Source organism: Bidens hawaiensis, unplaced genomic scaffold (assembly GCF_021521415.1).
Source record: "Bidens hawaiensis isolate Kalapana, Puna unplaced genomic scaffold, B.hawaiensis_p1.1 tig00009540_1, whole genome shotgun sequence".
Taxonomy (NCBI): domain Eukaryota; kingdom Viridiplantae; phylum Streptophyta; class Magnoliopsida; order Asterales; family Asteraceae; genus Bidens; species Bidens hawaiensis.
The window spans coordinates 577,782-595,524 of NW_027491708.1; the positions used below are offsets into that span (position 1 = coordinate 577,782).

General features: G+C 44.3%; 1 protein-coding gene across 1 annotated transcript; it reads right to left on the reverse strand.

Annotated features, from left to right (window-relative positions):
* Nucleotides 1-1,926: 1,926 nt before the first annotated feature.
* On the reverse strand, nt 1,927-3,970 carry LOC143532672 (signal peptidase complex subunit 3A-like). The gene is made up of 6 exons (XM_077027655.1): nt 3,780-3,970; nt 3,632-3,679; nt 2,740-2,802; nt 2,444-2,497; nt 2,274-2,360; nt 1,927-2,188 (listed from the first exon to the last, which is right to left on the reverse strand). The coding sequence occupies exons 1-6, from the start codon at nt 3,903-3,905 to the stop codon at nt 2,063-2,065; spliced, it is 504 nt and encodes a 167-aa protein (XP_076883770.1). The 5' UTR covers nt 3,906-3,970; the 3' UTR covers nt 1,927-2,062.
* Between the last annotated feature and the right edge of the window lie 13,773 nt (nt 3,971-17,743).

The following is a 17,743-nucleotide window of genomic DNA, read 5'->3' on the forward strand; positions in this document are numbered from 1 at the left end:
AAGGCTTTCACAAAAACAGACCATTGCGGGTAGATACCGTCGACAAGATAGTAGCCACGTCTGTAATATCTGTCGTTGACAAAGTACAGACAGATAGGTGCAGTGCCATCTGTTACGCTCTGAAACAACGGTGATGTGTACAGAACAGTGATGTCGTTGTTTGAGCCGGGAACACCAAAATAAGAATGCCAAATCCATAAATCATTTGACGCAACCGCTTCTAGTGAGATGGTCGGTCGTTTGATATCACCCCTAACATACGCCCCTCGCAACTCCCGTGGACAATTCCTCCATTCGATATGTGTACAATCGATACTACCGAGCATCCCTGGAAAATGCCATCTAGCCTCGTGTGCGGCGTAAAGACGTGTAATGACGTGTCTTGTTGGTTTTCGTAGAAACTCTTTGGCATACAATTTTATAATCGCGTTACAAAAGAATTGTAGACATTCACGTGAAGTTCTCTCAGACATTTGTAAGTATTCATCGAATTGGTCGGGTGGGTTACCTGTCGCTAGTTGACGAATAGCGGATGTGCATTTTTGAAGCGCCGTAAAACTTCGTTTGCCTCTCGCGTCGTAAGATTCTTGAAACCATTCTTCGTTTGCTTCAACGTCGCCTACAATCTTTAAGAATAAAGATTTCGGCAAACGAAAGCGTTCCCTAAACGTCTCGTCATTGTATTTCGGCTCCTCCACAAAATAGTCGTTCATTAGCACGTCGTGGGCATGTATACGATCACGCACCACCACTTTTTTCTTTGGACGGCTCGGGCCTTCAAGTTCTTTATATAGCAACGGGAACCATTCGAGAATGTCATCGTCCGAAGACGAAGAGCTATCGGTGTCTAAGGGCATCGAGTGTTTCGGAAATTCCATATTTTTTTGTTGTGAATGAATGGAAAGCTTGAGAATGTTTTTGAGTTGGATTTGGTTTATGTTTTGGTTTTATATTGTTTTTTTTATTTAACCCCCCCCCCCCCCCCTCCTCCAACGGCTACATCCAACGGCTCTTTTTCTTGGAATCCTCCTTCTTCACGCGTGACACCCATCACGCAAACACCCTCTTTTCAACGTGACAAGGGGGCGGCGGCGGTGTGCTAAGGGGCACCACGCTGCGTCGTCCCCCCTTATGTTTTAGCTCTCATTTGTTGAATGGCTCATGTTTCTTCAAAAATGATTTGCACATTAAATGGCTTAAAAATGCTTATGCTGCTGATACATCATCATCAACTTATATTCAAAATATAACGTTAAGTCTCTTCAAAACCTGATAAATACATGGCTTAAAATTAAACTTCATGCGTCATACGAGGCTCTATTTGATTCCTTGAGCATGAGAATTTCAAACTATTCGGTAACTATTAATGAGACAGCTTTCCGCCTGGTTACGTCATGAATCTCTTTGGTGACGTTGGGTCGTTAAGAACAGCTGAGGTGTGCAGTGATGGCGGAATGCAATGGGATGGACAAATTGATTTGGGTTATGGTGGGTGGGTTGGGGGGGATTAGAAGCTGTGACTAGTAAAAGTTAGCACGTGTAAAATTGTTTTATGCTTACAATATTAGAAAATAGTATATTTGATATTTTAAAGTTTTGATCCTGTATATCCAATATTAAAGAAGTTTCGAAAGGTATATACAAACTTCTTCCAACAAATTAACTCGTGTTATAAACCAGAAAGGTGGGCAAAGGTCAGTTAAAGTCGATTGCGACTTAAAACCAAAACCACAACTAAAATTTAGGTCTATATAAGTTCTCTAACTAACCAATTAGTTTGGTTGAATCGAGGACCGTCTGCTAACGGTTAACCCACCTGACTAAAGTTTAGGCTTTGGCGGTCTAAAACCACCCAAAAGTAACTGTTTTCTCTATACATTTTTTTGTAGATGGTCTTATTTTTAAGGATTGGCAAGCAAGAAGAGACAAAAGTAAAAAAGATAATTAAGTTTACCAGACTAAAAACGTTAAAACATAGTATTACGCTCTCATGGTTTGTCTAGTTTAAGAAAAGAGAAAAACAATCCTCTATTGTCGTCTGTCAAATCATACGCTATCCACGTTATCTGTACGACTTGGGCAAGCGAAAACCGGGCAAGACCAACTTGTCTGCAAACATTTTACCAGTTTTTGGCATCACATGCCAATGCAAAGTCATGTTAAAATCTCTCCCTCTAAGATTGCTTCCCTGGATTATATACAGATAAATTATATAATCAGAAAACAAACCAACCAAACAACCATTGAGCTTAAACTTTTGAAAAGATAATCACCTGATCGATAAACTTGTACTTGTTCTTAGCTTTTACAGAAAACTTTGCATCTTCTTTTGCTGGTATGATACCATCCCACAATGAAACCTGTCAATTTTTTTCTGATTTAGTCATCAAGCACATACTAAAACACAGCTGAATTTTGGAAAACAGATGACTAATCATCATACCTGATTCAAAGAATTCTTTGGAGTGCTGTATTCAGCAGCTAAAAATACAAAAACCTGCACATAAAAATACAAACTTGAACTTGTGCAATCCGTTACAAGGATAAAACAATGACGTTCTTATACAAACACGTGTAAGACTGTAAGTCGGTCTAATTCAAGATTAGTTTTTTCCTTTCTAAAGGTAGAAACTTAGAAGCTAAATATGCTTCTCAGTATGGTTAAACAAGACCACTAACTAGTAACTACATCTTCATTTGAAATACTGCAGATAAACAATAACAAATAGTATATATAACCTGCTTGGTATTCCATGTGAACAGCGACTGTAGGTCTGCAGATATGTCCAATGTTAATCCAACCTGCATCAATGGAAAACATCTAACTGTTAGATCACTATCTTTAAGACAATATAAGCAACTGCAATTATGGTCCAAGTCCAAACCATGTTTAGTACAACAGTTAGCTATTCTAAGTTACAATAATATATAGTTTTTGGATTTCAAATAAACAGTAATTAAGAGAAAATTAAGTACTTTATCATCAAAATCAAACAATAAAATCATATTTCTATCAATAATCAAACTACACCACACAAAACATCCTAATACATGAAATTTGCAAGAAAAGATATCCATGAATTGACTAAACGCGGTTAACAAGTTGACCATACATCTAACATCCTAAAATAATTCATACTAACCTCTAGACGCTAGTCAAGTGATGGGGTGGGGACTACTGATTAATCGGAACTAATTGTAATTAAACAGCGATTTAATCGGCGCCTAGTCGGGATTTTTACAACCATGGTACCATATATTCTCAAATCACATTTTACAACCTAATACATGAAATATGCAAGAAACTATATTCACCAAGATTCGTTGCATACATTTCCATGAGTCGACTAAAAGCGGTTACCAAGTTGACCACATATCTAAGACCTAAAAAATCACATATTTCAGAAATTAATCATAAAAATGTTCCTAACTCACAACAACATAATCATTGACCCTATTGAATCCAATATGTCGCTAAGCGTTAGTCGGGATCAGCGCCTAATCGGGATTTTTACAACCTTGGTTCCTAGAAGTAGACAAGCCGATCAAACTCAACAATTCAATTCCTTTAAGTAATCAAAAAACAGATCGAACCACTAATCGCAAATCAAAACAAGAATTAAGAAAGTACCTCGTCATCTCCGCTTGATTTCTTCAAAAACCGATTAACATTCAAGATCTACAAAACCCAAATCACCAAACACTAGTAAATTAAAGCCGAATAATAAAATTGAATCAAAATGAAAAAAAAAACAAACAAACAGGGGTTTAAGAGAAACCTGAACAGTAGCAGTAGGTGAAGGAGAGTTGAAATTATCAGAAATAGAAGCCATGGCGCAGATCAGAGCCAGAATCGTAAGAGAGAACGTGAGGAGTGCATTGGCTCTGAATCCGAACGAATGCATCTTCTTCTTCTTCTTCTTCTTCTTTGTTTGTTTCACCTTCTACTACCCTACGGTTTTATGTTAACCCTAAGAATACTGTAACGCTATTATTGTTATTATTATTATTATTATTCAATGTTGATGGAACTAGTTCGAAATGTTTAAAGAGTGTGAATGGGTTGATACGAGGTTTAAGTCGTGTATACGAAAGTCACCAAAGTCTATGTTTCGGACCTTTGGTGGCTTTGCATATATCACATGTTACTGTGTTAAGGTACCATCGGTAATAATTCAGTACCAAGTATTTTATGTTTCAGTATAGGACAGAACGGTTTGATACTTGTATTTATCAAAATTTTGCCTACAATATTGTACATGTACCAAACCAAGCACATTCGGTATTGACGCCTACTTTTTAGTATATTCGGTATCGGTATTTTCATTATTGGTGCCTACGGTACCGTACAAGTACTGATTTAGCTTATAATAATTGATAATGATAATTTAACAAATAGCACTATGAGGTTTCAATTTTTTTACTAAGAGTTAAAAACGATCTTACTTGCATAATTAAAATAGATTTATAATTGTATTCAAGTGTAAATACAAGATTATTATGTGAATGAGATTGTTATTAGCAGCGGAAACGAAAGCGACGAATATCGGTAGTGAAATTGTTAGTATGAATTATTATCGATTAATGAGCTTTTGTTATAATGCGAAAATCTAATCTAATTTACTAATATACTAAGGAAAACTTGACTTCATTGTCGGCCTTAGCCTATTTGATCATTTACACAAGTATCAAACTATACACGTTACTGTTAGACATTAGCCCAACCCAAAAAAAAGCAAGGACAGAAATGGGAGGTGAGACGATCGAATGCTAAGCATGGAAAAACAATATGGGATCTTGATGATCGAATTCACAAACCCATCTTGATCGACTATTGGACTGCCTAGGGACGAACTCAATTAACTATTTGATCTCAGTTATGTGATGTTTTGATTTTCATGTTTGATGTGATTTCAATTTTTAACGTGTCTAATGTTTCAAGTTTCACTTTTCATGTTTGATTTTGTTTTCAATTTTGATTTATAAACTTAATGACTTATAGTTGTAGTCTTGTAGACAGTATATGAATTATTAAGTTTATATTTAGTGACTCATTGGTTAGTGAAGAGGTATGTACCCGCCTTAACATCGAGCGGGGCGGGTCAACCCACAAGATATAGACAAGAGGCTTGAAATCAAGATATCATGAAGGCACAAAGCCAAAACCTATGCGCATGGCGCATATCACATATGCTCACGCATCACATATGCTCACGCATATCACATATGCTCACGCATCATATATGCTCACGCGTATCACATGCTCGCGCACCATATATGCTCACGCATATCACATCTGCGCGTGGCGCATATCGCATGCTCACGCATATCACATCTGCGCGTGGCGCGTATTACATATGCTTGCGCATATCACATCTGCGCATGAAACATCTGCGCGTGAGAATAAAGAGAAGACCTCGCGCATCCTCAGGATAGGCGCATATCACACGTGCACATAATCAACCTCGTCCTTATCCAAATCAGGATAAGGACAACCTTGATTGTGCTCGTCAGACAACCTTCCAGAAGGTATCCTTTAAGGAATAAGAATATGCTGATGTTGACAGCTGCCAATGAAAGGTGGACAACTCAGCAAAACCCATGTGCTACCACGTGATTGCACATGGGTCAGGTGAAATACCTGGGTCAGAGAATAATCAATGAAAAAGCACCAGGTGTCCTAAGGACACGTGGCGCAAAGCGATAGGAGGAGGCCAAAAAGGCCCTAATGGGATCTGAGCCCAATCATTGGAAACCCTAGCACTATAAATACCACACCACCTCCACAAGGGGAGGTAAGCAAGAAAATACATTCCAATTCCTTACTCACTCTCAGATTATTATTATCTTCTCCTACAATCTCTTATTCTCACACCGGAGGGTTACCCCAAAGAGGACCCCTCTGTCCCTTTCTGAGGGGTAAGTTCACGGTGCTGCTCGTTTTGTAGGTGGAAGAATCCATACTCCGGAGAACCATCGGTGAAATAGCATACTCATACCCGAGGAAAGTTGATCGTCTACCAGCGAGTCGATCCACGTTTCTTCATTGGCGCCATCACCTGTTACAACGGCAACAAAATCTCATCAGTTCTCTCTGAAAAACTTCACCATGGTTTCTGGTGTTCGAAACAGCGATCAAGTTCTGGAGGATATTGAGCGTGAGGATGTTAATGAGGGACAGCAGTTTCTGAGGGTGCCGCGTGATTCTGCGCACACCACCAGTAACCATCCCTTCATCACAACTCCTCATAGTCAGACTGAAACTCCTCCAGACGATCTCACGTTCCAAAATCTTACTGGCGAGAAACAAAAAGGACCAATGGGTCCAGAAGATGAAACCAATGACCCTAAAGAATGGCTCATAAACGAACAACGACGTTTAATGGACAAATACAATGAGCTGGTCAAACACAAAAAGTTAGCCGACTTAACACAAAGGCTCGCGTTTGATAAGCAAACCATTCAAGGAACAACAAAACGGGCGCGCGCGCCGGAAGATGGTCACTCTGTTCACACTGAACACGCTGATTTTAGTGATGAAGAAGTGCACAGCATGAGGAAGACGCGAGATACTCATGCAGGAGGCTCACAGCTCCGCGCGCACATGAACATGGCGCCTGGAGCCAAAGCCGATCTGGATCTGTACACACCGTACAACCCACCAGCGAGAGGGCAAGTGGACGTAACCACACCGTACAGGCCAGCCATCTTGGTGAAGCATTCAAAATTCACTGAGCGCATCGCGAAGGCTCCCATTCAACACAAAACCAAGATGCCAAGTGGGTTGGGCAAGTACGATGGCACAACAGATCCAGACGATTTCTTACAAGGTTTTTATAACACTGGAAACCTAGAAAGCTGGACGATGCCAACATGGTGTCACATGTTTGCTCGCTGCCTCACGGGCGCGGCGCGTGTCTGGTTCGAAAGCTTGCCGACTGGGCAAATCGATGGGTTCGAAGAGCTATTGGAAAAGTTCCAAGCTCACTTCGTACAGCAGCGCAGACACACGTGCGACCCTGATGACATCATGCACTGCGTGCGCAGGAATGATGAAACGATTGAAGACTACATAACTCGTTTCAATCAGGAATCTCTTGCAATTGGAGGTATCACTGAGCAACTCTTGCGTGTGGCCTTTATACAAGGTGCGCGCAGTGATCAACTCCGCAGAGCTCTTGTGAGCAGAGATGGCATGCCAACCACTTGGGCTAAGCTAATGGAAGCATCGTGAGTCTTCGCGCGAAATGAAAAACAAATTGCCCAAGATAGAGCAAGAGAAAGAGGGCATCAAGCAGAAGCACCGCGCAACAACGAAAGGAGGGGCAAACAAAACTCTGTATGGTCCAGGTTGCAACAAACCAGTTTTTCTCCCGCAGAAAAGCAGGCGCAACCAAGCTCACCCCAGCCCCAAAAAGACATTCGTAATCGCGGAGAGGGTGACAAGAGGGAAGGCGGCAGAGAGCCTAACAGACCTCTACCAAGAATATGGACTCCCCTCACTAAAACGCCTTCACAAGTGCTAAGCACAGAGAATGTCCAGTTCAAAAGCCCCAAGCCACTACACTATAAGGGACCACCAAACAGTGGCAAGTATTGTGAGTTTCACAAGTCCACAGGGCACAACACCGATGCATGCCACCATTTGAATGATGCGATAGAAAGAGATGTGAAATCAGGCAAGTTGGCTCACCTGGTGAAAAACCCAAGACCAGAAAATGAACAACCAGATGGAGCCTCAGCCAGCAAAAAGTTCAAAAGAATCTGTGTAGCCGAGGGAGGAAGGCAAGGGCAAAGATCGAGAAAGAGAAGCACGCAAGTCCAAGGAGATTGGCGCGAGCAACAAGTAATCTTCCCAAGAATCAGGGGAGGCCCTTCTATCAGCAGTCCTCTAGTCATCACTACACACATTGCTCATTATGAAGTGTCAAAAGTCCTGGTGGACACTGGCAGTGAATCAGACATCATGTATGAGCAATGTTTCAGGAAGTTGGATCCAGCAGACCAAGCAAGGCTCGAAATTGTGAATGCACCAATCTCTGGTGTTTCAAATGAAATCATTCACCCCCTAGGTCAGATACAATTTGAACTAACTATGGGGGATGAGAAACACAAGCGAGCCGAAATTGTCAACTTCTTGGTCTTGCCCACCACTTCATGCCACAATATGATCTTGGGTAGAGGAACGATTGCCCAATTCAACGCCATACCGTCGCCAGCGCACGGCGCGTTGGGGTTCCCAACACCAACAGGTGTAACATTTGTATACCGAGATCATTTGTGCGCAGTGACAAGTATACCGCGGGAAGGGAGAATGAAACTTCCAATGGCAGACAAAGCGCCAGAGGAATGGATTCTCAACCCAAAATTCCCAGAGCAAACAATCACAATTGGAGCTACGATATCAGACGACACGAGGTTGAGAATGAAAAGATTGCTCACAACATATATGTCGGTCTTCGCGTGGCAACATTCTGATATGACTGGGGTTCCGCGAGACCTGGCGCAACATTCTCTCAACACGTTCAAGTCTGTAGAGCCAATTGCTCAAAAGAAGAGAGTCATGGGGGATGAGAAGGCGAAGGCCATGAATGAGCAAGTAGAGGATCTACTGCACGCAAACATCATCCGCCCAATACGATACCAGACATGGGTAGCCAATCCTGTGATGGTAAAGAAGAGCAACGGGTCATGGAGGATATGCATTGACTTCAAGGACCTCAACAAAGCATGTCCAAAAGATTGTTACCCCCTCCCAAACATCGACGCGAAAGTGGACTCTGTGGCGCCATTCAAGCTCAAATGTTTCCTGGATGCCTACAAGGGCTATCACCAAATTCAAATGGCACCACAAGACGAGGACAAGACTGCCTTCAGAACCGACAAGGGTGTTTTTTGTTACACAAAAATGCCCTTTGGTTTGAAGAATGCGGGAGCCACCTACCAAAGACTTATGGATGCGGTTTTCAACGAGCAAATTGGAAGAAACCTAGAAGTCTACGTGGATGATTTGGTGATCAAAAGCAGGGAGGAAAAACAAATGCTCAAAGACATCGAAGAAACCCTTTGGCGCCTAAAGGAAGTAAACATGAAGCTCAACCCGAGCAAATGCACTTTCGGCGTACAAGAAGGGAAATTTCTAGGTGTAATGGTCACCAAGGATGGTTTCAAGGTGAACCCAGAGAAGGTGGAGGCCATCCTTGATATGCCCTCACCATCCACCATGAAGGAAGTTCAAAAGTTGAATGGTAGATTGGTATCAATTAACAGGTTCCTAGCGAACCATGCAAGCAAATCTACCCCATTTGTTAACACATTGAGAAATTGCCTAAAGAAAAGCCAATTCAAGTGGACGCCTGAGGCCGAGCAAGCTTTCAGTGAAATAAAAGAATGTTTGATAAATCTGCCTGCGCTCATAGCTCCACTTCCTGGCGAAACTCTAACATTGTACCTGTCAGCAGGAGAGCGCGCCATCGGCGCAGTGTTGTTGGTGGATCGCAAGGGAATCCAAACACCAATATATTATGTGAGTCGGGTGCTGACAGATCCTGAGACGCGCTACTCTATCATGGAAAAGTTAGTTTTGTCACTAACACACGCGTCGCGCAAGCTTCATAGATATTTCAATGGTCATCCTATTGAAGTTCTGACTGGTTACAACATCCAGCAAGTCTTGCGGCGTCCCGCGCTCTCAGGAAGGCTGACAAAATGGGCGCTGGAATTAGGAGAGCACACGATCGCCTATAAGCCCCGTCCAGCAATAAAGGGACAAGTCTTAGCTGATTTCATCGCAGAAATCCCTGAAGGAAAAATTGAAGAGGCTCAGCGCGAGGTAGACCCTCCGCGAGCCAATAATGAAGAAAATGTTTGGAGATTATTCACTGATGGAGCTTCAAACAACGAAGGGTCCGGCGCAGGCCTCAAACTGGTGGATCCAGAAAATCATGAGTATACTTATGCAATCAGGTTGGATTTCAAGAGCACCAACAACGAAGCTGAGTATGAAGCCCTGCTGGCTGGCCTGCGCATCGCGCACAAGTTCGGAGTTAAAAAGCTAGAGGCCCATGTTGATTCATACTTGGTAGCAGCACAGGTCAATGGCCTTTATGATGCCAAGGAGAACACCATGCCTCTGTATCTAGAGCAGGCGAAAAAGCTCATCGAGCAATTTGACTGCTTCAGAATCATACATATTCCGCGCAGTGAAAACAAATCTGCCGACGCGCTGAGCAAGATGGCATCAACCAGCTTCGATCACTTTGGCAAAGATGTCAGGGTAGAAGTAATGAGCAACCCGTCGGTGGGAGCGAAGTCTGTCCTTGTAATTCATACAACACCTTCATCATGGATAACTCCAATAATGGAATTCTTGAAGGAGGGAAAGGTACCGGACGATCGCGCACAGGCGAGGAATATAAGACACAAGTCGCAGAACTATGAACTGCTTGATGGTACATTATATCGACGCTCTTATCTTGGACCACTCATGAAATGCCTAGATGCTGAGGAAGCAAGCTATGTGATCAGAGAGATACACGAAGGAATCTGTGGAATACATGCTGGCCCGCGCATGGTGGTTGCCAAGGCAATGAGCGCAGGTTACTATTGGCCAGGCATGTACTTGGATGCGTTAAAAGAGATCCAAAAATGCAAAGCGTGTCAGAGCTATGCGCCAAACACTATGCGGCCAAAGAACAACTTGATTCCGGTGACCTCCGCATGGAATTTCCACAAATGGGCAATCGATATTGTGGGTCCCCTACCGCAAGCGCAAGGGCGAGTAAAATTTTTGGTAGTGGCAGTAGACTATTTCACAAAATGGGTTGAAGCCAAGCCACTAGCAAAAATCACAGCCGAGGCGATGAAGCAATTTATTTGGAGCCACATCATATGCCGTTTTGGCCTTCCCATGGAAATTGTGAGTGACAATGGCAAACAATTCACCGACAGGAAGATATCCAGTTGGCTCAAGGAATTGCGCATCAACCAAATCTTCACTTCAGTATACCACCCTCAGGGGAATGGCCAAGTGGAGCGCGCGAACCAAAGCTTGCTAAATGGGATGAAGAAAAGGTTGGAGGGAGAATCCCATTCTTGGGTCGAAGAGCTACCTAATGTCCTGTGGGCGCACAGGACATTAAGCAAAACCAGCAATGGTGAATCCCCGTTCAGCCTAACCTATGGAACGGAGGCTATGATTCCAGCAGAAATTGGATGCCCATCCCATAGAGTGCTCATGATGAGTAAGATTGATAACGAGCGCGAAAGGAGGTTGGATCTCAACTTACTTGAAGGGCGCAGAGAGGCGGCTATCATCAGTGAAGCCAAATACAAGAAAAAACTGGAAAAATATTACAATCAGCGCGTGAAAGAATGCCACTTCAAGAAGAATGATTTTGTCCTTCGAAACAATGAAGCTAGCCGCGCGATACCCCCGGGAAAGATGTCCCCCAATTGGGAGGGACCTTATCAAGTCTCAGAAGAATTGGGAAAAGGCGCATACGCTTTAAAAGATTTGAATGGAAAGAAGATCCCGCGGGCATGGAACGCAGCACAGCTTAGAAAATGTTTCATGTAAAAATTGTCAAGTTTGTAATCAAGGCTTTTTAAGCCATTATGAATAATGATACGCACTATCTTCTCTTAATGTGTGTTCTATTACCTTTTGCATACATGTTTCACACTTCCCTTTATTAATTTTGAGCAATATGACAACATTGTATTGACATCAAAACAAAAAATAAAACGAAGTAAAACATACATGCGCGAGCTTCAAGCTCAAACGCGTTAACGAGTTTTAACTCTAAAACGTCAGGGCCTTAGCCCAATATATGAGCCTTAGCTCAGGGCCTTAGCCCAATAATATGAGCCTTAGCTCAAATCACTCACAACATCCATCCTACATGCTACGCAGCCTGACCATAAAAATACCTAAGCACAACTAAGGCAAAGCACATGCCAAAACATAGTTGTTAAGGTCTCAGGTCGAGGTCGCGCATGGAATTGTAATGGATATCAGAGTAACACATACTGACACGTAAAGGCTAAAAAACTCATAATTCCCTATAATAAATGCGCGATAACGTCGTGCAAAAGAGGAATAATGAAACGCCAAGGCACGTGTCAACATAGTCAGGATATTGCAAAATCACTTAAAATATGACAAGGATTAAGTAAAATAATTTCCTTACAACCTTGTTCTTATTTCAACGTGCAAGCATATCTTATATTCAACAAGCAAACATGCAATATAAAGAGATGAATGGGGAATGCGCAAGATGCGAATAAGGGAAAAACAAAATTTCATTCCAAAACATAGAAGTTTACAAATTTACAATATGATGAGATACAAACTACAAAAAAAAAAAAAAAAAAAAAAAAAAAAAAAAAAACATGAAGGGCTTCTCAAGTTTCTATATCAACGTCAGCCTCTTCATCGCCCTCATCATTACCACCCTCAGCATCTGGCGCAGCCCGCTCCTCGTCATCTCCAAACTTCCCATAGTCAAGCTGTTCGGATTCGTCTTCTATCACAATAGTGTCAGGAGCGGGTCCTTTGGCCACGCCAGAGCCGCTAGCAGAGGCAGCATTGCCCGCGCCATCATCGCCGCCACCAGCCCCTTCACACTCGTCAAGTAATTTCTTTAGAGCGCCGAGATCGGGCTGATCAGCAAGCGAGGCTATCTGCAAAGCATAAGGAAAAGTGTGATTACAAAAAGACTAGGAAAATAAGTCAAGGTAAACTCATTAAGGTTAAAATACCTGCTCAAGGATGGGAATGGGAGTATTCAAATACTTCTCCCCCACCTCGGCCATGTCCGCGCAGACAACGTCGAGCTGATAAGGGTAGTCGGATGGGTTCTTCTTCAGCATGCTATATTCACAGCCATCCTTAAACCCTTCAGCTCGACCCACCAAGCGCGAGGCAGCGTTGCAATCCATCACAAGGGTCTGAAACTCGTCTGAGTATTTCATCGTATAAGCTCAACGAGTCATACCCTGTGAGACTAGCCATTGGCGATCCTGCGCGAGGGAAGAAACAGACGTCTCAAGAGCAGGAATCTGAGAGTTTAACAACTCAACAGTTTCCTTGGTCTGTTTCAGCTCCTCTCTGTCGGACGCTGCTGCCGCCAAGGCCTCTTTCCTTTCCGCTCGCGCAGCATCGAGCGCTTCTTGGCTAGACGCTGCCGTCGCCAGGGCTTCATCCTTCTCTGCCCGCGCGGCCTCAAGCTCTTTCTTCAGGCGCGCAACCTCACTCTCTAATGAAGATTTGTCAGTGATAGACTGCACAAGAGCTTGGTCAAGCGCCTCTGCATCCAGCTCCAAGTCGCGCACTCGCCGCGCGTACTTGGCCGCGTCCGCCTCTGCTGCCTGCAGCTTCTCCCGCGCAGCCTGCAGCTCATGCCCGCGCTTCACGAAGGCAGCGTTGGCACTTGCTCGGTTCTCGCTGAGTTCTGCTTGGAGTTTCTCAGCTCTCTCTCGAGCGTCAGAAAGATTCCAAGCAGATACCTTAGCCTCTTGCTTGGCCTCCGCAAGAGCATCACGCACCTTTACGTAATCATAGCGAAGCTCTTGGGAGGCAGCAAAGGACGCTGACCCAGCGAAAAGATGGTCATTGAGCAAGTCCACGCGAGCGCGGTCCTCCTGAAACCTCCTTTCAGCTGGAGGCACAGAATGAGCCCAGAAGTCTTCACACACACCCATGGACTGAAATGAGCTATCCTCAGTAATATTCCATCTCGGGCGGTAAATGTGATCGGCTTCCAGCAAACACAAAGCAATGTTTTAGTCATCTAAACACAAATATGGAAGTCCGCGCAGCGGAGCAAAATGAACTTATACCTGCGGGGAGCAAGCAGAAAAGTCAGCGCCAGCCCCACGAGAAGGCTGCGCCATGAAATCTCGTGGCGCTACAGGGCTTGCGCGACCGCCATCGGAGTCTTCAAAATGCACCTCCTCATATTCCTCTGTAACAGGCCTTTTCTCCTGCGACCTGGAAAAATCAAAACCAGTCTCGCGAGGAGGGCTGCGCGCAGGTGGAGGTGAGGGAGGTCTCGACGCCGCTAGATCAGCGCGTAAAACAGCCTCCTGCTCCTTAGTAATCCCAATGAGGGGAGATTCAGTGCTTGCAGGAGCAGGAGCAGAACCAACGGCGCTGGCGCCGGCGCCAGCAGTGCCGCCAGCAGCTTGTGTGCCAGCTATAATTCCTATGAAAAAACCAACAAAGAGATGATTCAGGACTTGATTTAAAAGAAAAAAGTCAGAAAATAAAAGCGCAAATATATACCTTGGCGCACCGCCGTTCGCGAGTTAAACATCGCCATGAAGTCCATTTCCCCCTTTTTGAGGGTAAAACAGGGGACTTCGAAGCAACCTTCGGCGCAGCCTCGGTACCTTGTTGCGCCTGAGGTTGATCCACCAAGGTCGCCGGCTCTACAAACATTTGAGTGAGCAAAGATTCATTAATAACTCTATCGGAATCACGCTCATAAAACCATAAAGTATAAACAAAGTATACCTGTTGAAGAGGAAACAGCAGGCGCAGCGCCGCTTCCCTTTTCCGCCGCGCGAAGAGAGGAGGTGGCGGCACCATACCTCATGTGGACAGGAGGACTGCCCACACCTAGAGGCAAAGAAGACAAGGAAAACTTGGAGGTAAACCCCTTCGTTTTCTCAAGTCCCTTCGCTTGAGCAGGAGGATCCTGAGCAACAGGGACATCATTTTTCTTCTGTTATTTACTGGCCCCTGCGCCAGTTTTCCCTTTAGCTTTACGCTTGAGTTGTGGCACCTCAGCTTCCTCCTCCACCTCTTCTTCCGCGAGTTCCAGCTCGTAATTCTCGAGCGCATCTACAATACGTGCAACAGAAATGTTAACCAAATTTGGTACTTTAAAGGCATAAGCATAAATACAAAGGCCTACCAGGCGCGTCGCTGTCAAAGCAGAATCCCAAATCAACAGGGATGAACATCTCATCGAAGCGATCGGGGAAGCCAACTTCCCCAGCGCCCAGCGCGACAGAGCCACCCTCCATATGCTCGGCGTGGACGTACTCCTTGCTTACTGCATAAAACAAGACAAAAGGATATCAGCAAAACGAATTATATTCGCGCAGAAATAATGCAATGAGCTAATAACTCACATAAGCCGTCAACTTGGATAACAGGCTCAGTCGCGCTGTCGGCCCACCTCCTGCTCATACCAACCCCCACCAGCGCCTCCTCGCAAATATTCTTGGCGGGGGATGGTTCAGCAGTCAACTTATTAACCTATGCGCCAGTTGGGTTCTTAAGAACATTCCCATCCGCGGGCGCAGAAGTGATCGCGCGCATGGTCATGCGAATGGGAATCACACCAGCCTTAATATAAAAAAATTTCTCAGACCAGTCATGAAGGCTCTTGAAGGAAACAATGCAGCACTTGACCTTCTGACTGCGAGGACGAATGAGAACCAAGAATCTTGGATTTTTGGTTTATAAAAATATTGAAAGCGCCGAGGGGTGGGCTCCTCGCGCTGAGATTTGCACATGAACTCAAAATGAGTCATGCGCACAAGTCCAAAGGGATGGACTTGGGATATGTGAATCCCATGAAATTGAAGCAGCGCACCCATAAACCTTGTCATCGGGAGACGAAGGTTGCAGTGGGTGAAAAAATAGCAGTACAAGGAGATATAGCCGGTGGGCGGATCTGCCGCCGTTTGCCCGGCCGCCGGGAGCATACAGCCGTACTCAGGGAGAAAACCCTGAGAGGCGATGAGACTGTCAAAATCAGACTGTCTCAATTTACAGGGAATCTCATCCCACCTCTTCACTGTCTTGACCTTCCCCACCTCCTCCGACGAGGCCTCGGCAGCCCATTTCCCCTTGCCGGTCTTTTTCAAAGTAGACATGACTAATGACTTTACACGGCGTTTGCTGGGGGAGATTGTGGTGTCTGGGTTATCAGACATACAACTGTAAATCAAACAGAGGTTACTTCAAGAACGGAAGTCTGGAAGCAAAAGACAGGCACTTAATCGGAATAAAAATGGAAGGAAGGAAAAAGCTCTGAAATAACAAGGAAGATGAAGAATAATAACTCAAAAGGCTTGCTTTTATAGGCCCAGGAGAGAGAGAAACAGGTACTGATCAGAGTTCACGCGCCCCCACTCGCAGGTGCAGGCCAACGCGAGCGCGACACGTGTTCCTGACACTGTGTGAGGGGACATGAAAGGGAACGAAACAGGTACTGATCAGAGTTCACGCGCCTCCACTCGCAGGTGCAGGCCAACACGAGCGCGACACGTGTTCCTGACACTATGTGAGGGGACATGAAAGGCAACTGTAGCGCCTCGAGCACACGAAAATTCTGACACGTCTCCATCTCTGACGCATGTCAGTACCAACCAACCACGTACATAGACTATTCATTTCAACCAAAAGGATAGAATTTCGCGCAACGATGAGAAATAAAAAAGGAAAAGACAAAACCTATTAAAAGAGAAAACTATTAAGTCTAATATCTATCTTACCTCGCTCGCGCGAGACAAGACACACATTAGACTGGGGGGGCTTGAAGAGGTATGTACCCGCCTTAACATCGAGCGGGGCGGGTCAACCCACAAGACATAGACAAGAGGCTTGAAATCAAGATATCATGAAGGCACAAAGCCAAAACCTATGTGCATGGCGCATATCACATATGCTCACGCATCACATATGCTCACGCATATCACATATGCTCACGCATCACATATGCTCACGCGTATCACATGCCCGCGCACCATATATGCGCGTGGCGCGTATTACATATGCTTGCGCATATCACATCTGCGCATGAAACATCTGCGCGTGAGAATAAAGAGAAGACCTCGCGCATCCTCAGGATAGGCGCATATCACACGTGCACATAATCAACCTCGTCCTTATCCAAATCAGGATAAGGACAACCTTGATTGTGCTCGTCAGACAACCTTCCAGAAGGTATCCTTTAAGGAATAAGAATATGCTGATGTTGACAGCTGCCAATGAAAGGTGGACAACTCAGCAAAACCCATGTGCTACCACGTGATTGCACATGGGTCAGGTGAAATACCTGGGTCAGAGAATAATCAATGAAAAAGCACCAGGTGTCCTAAGGACACGTGGCGCAAAGCGATAGGAGGAGGCCAAAAAGGCCCTAATGGGATCTGAGCCCAATCATTGGAAACCCTAGCACTATAAATACCACACCACCTCCACAAGGGGAGGTAAGCAAGAAAATACATTCCAATTCCTTACTCACTCTCAGATTATTATTATCTTCTCCTACAATCTCTTATTCTCACACCGGAGGGTTACCCCAAAGAGGACCCCTCTGTCCCTTTCTGAGGGGTAAGTTCACGGTGCTGCTCGTTTTGTAGGTGGAAGAATCCATACTCCGGAGAACCATCGGTGAAATAGCATACTCATACCCGAGGAAAGTTGATCGTCTACCAGCGAGTCGATCCACGTTTCTTCAGTTAGTTTAAGAAGTCAGATTTTCCACTCGATGTCCTACTTTACGTGAAATGACACCTACAATAAAATAGTAAACTCGGTATTTATCAAGATTTGTGACCTTGCTTATGTCTTTATTTGTTATCCTTTGTAGAGTGAGAACCATAAAAAATTACAAGATGTTTGTAATGAAAATAAAAACAAAAATAACAATATTAAAGGATGTTCTACTATTCTTTTACATTTATATTAGATCAATACTCGGTTACATTTATATTAGATCAT

What these genes read in the sequence shown, in the direction of transcription:
- LOC143532672 (XM_077027655.1), bottom strand. Translation starts at nt 3,905, where the DNA reads ATGCATTCGTTCGGATTCAGAGCCAATGCACTCCTCACGTTCTCTCTT. An exon ending in TCACATGGAATACCAAGCAG is followed by an intron (nt 2,498 to 2,739) that starts GTTATATATACT and finishes TTTTATGTGCAG; the next exon opens with GTTTTTGTATTTTTAGCTGC. An exon ending in CAAAGAATTCTTTGAATCAG is followed by an intron (nt 2,361 to 2,443) that starts GTATGATGATTA and finishes AAAAATTGACAG; the next exon opens with GTTTCATTGTGGGATGGTAT.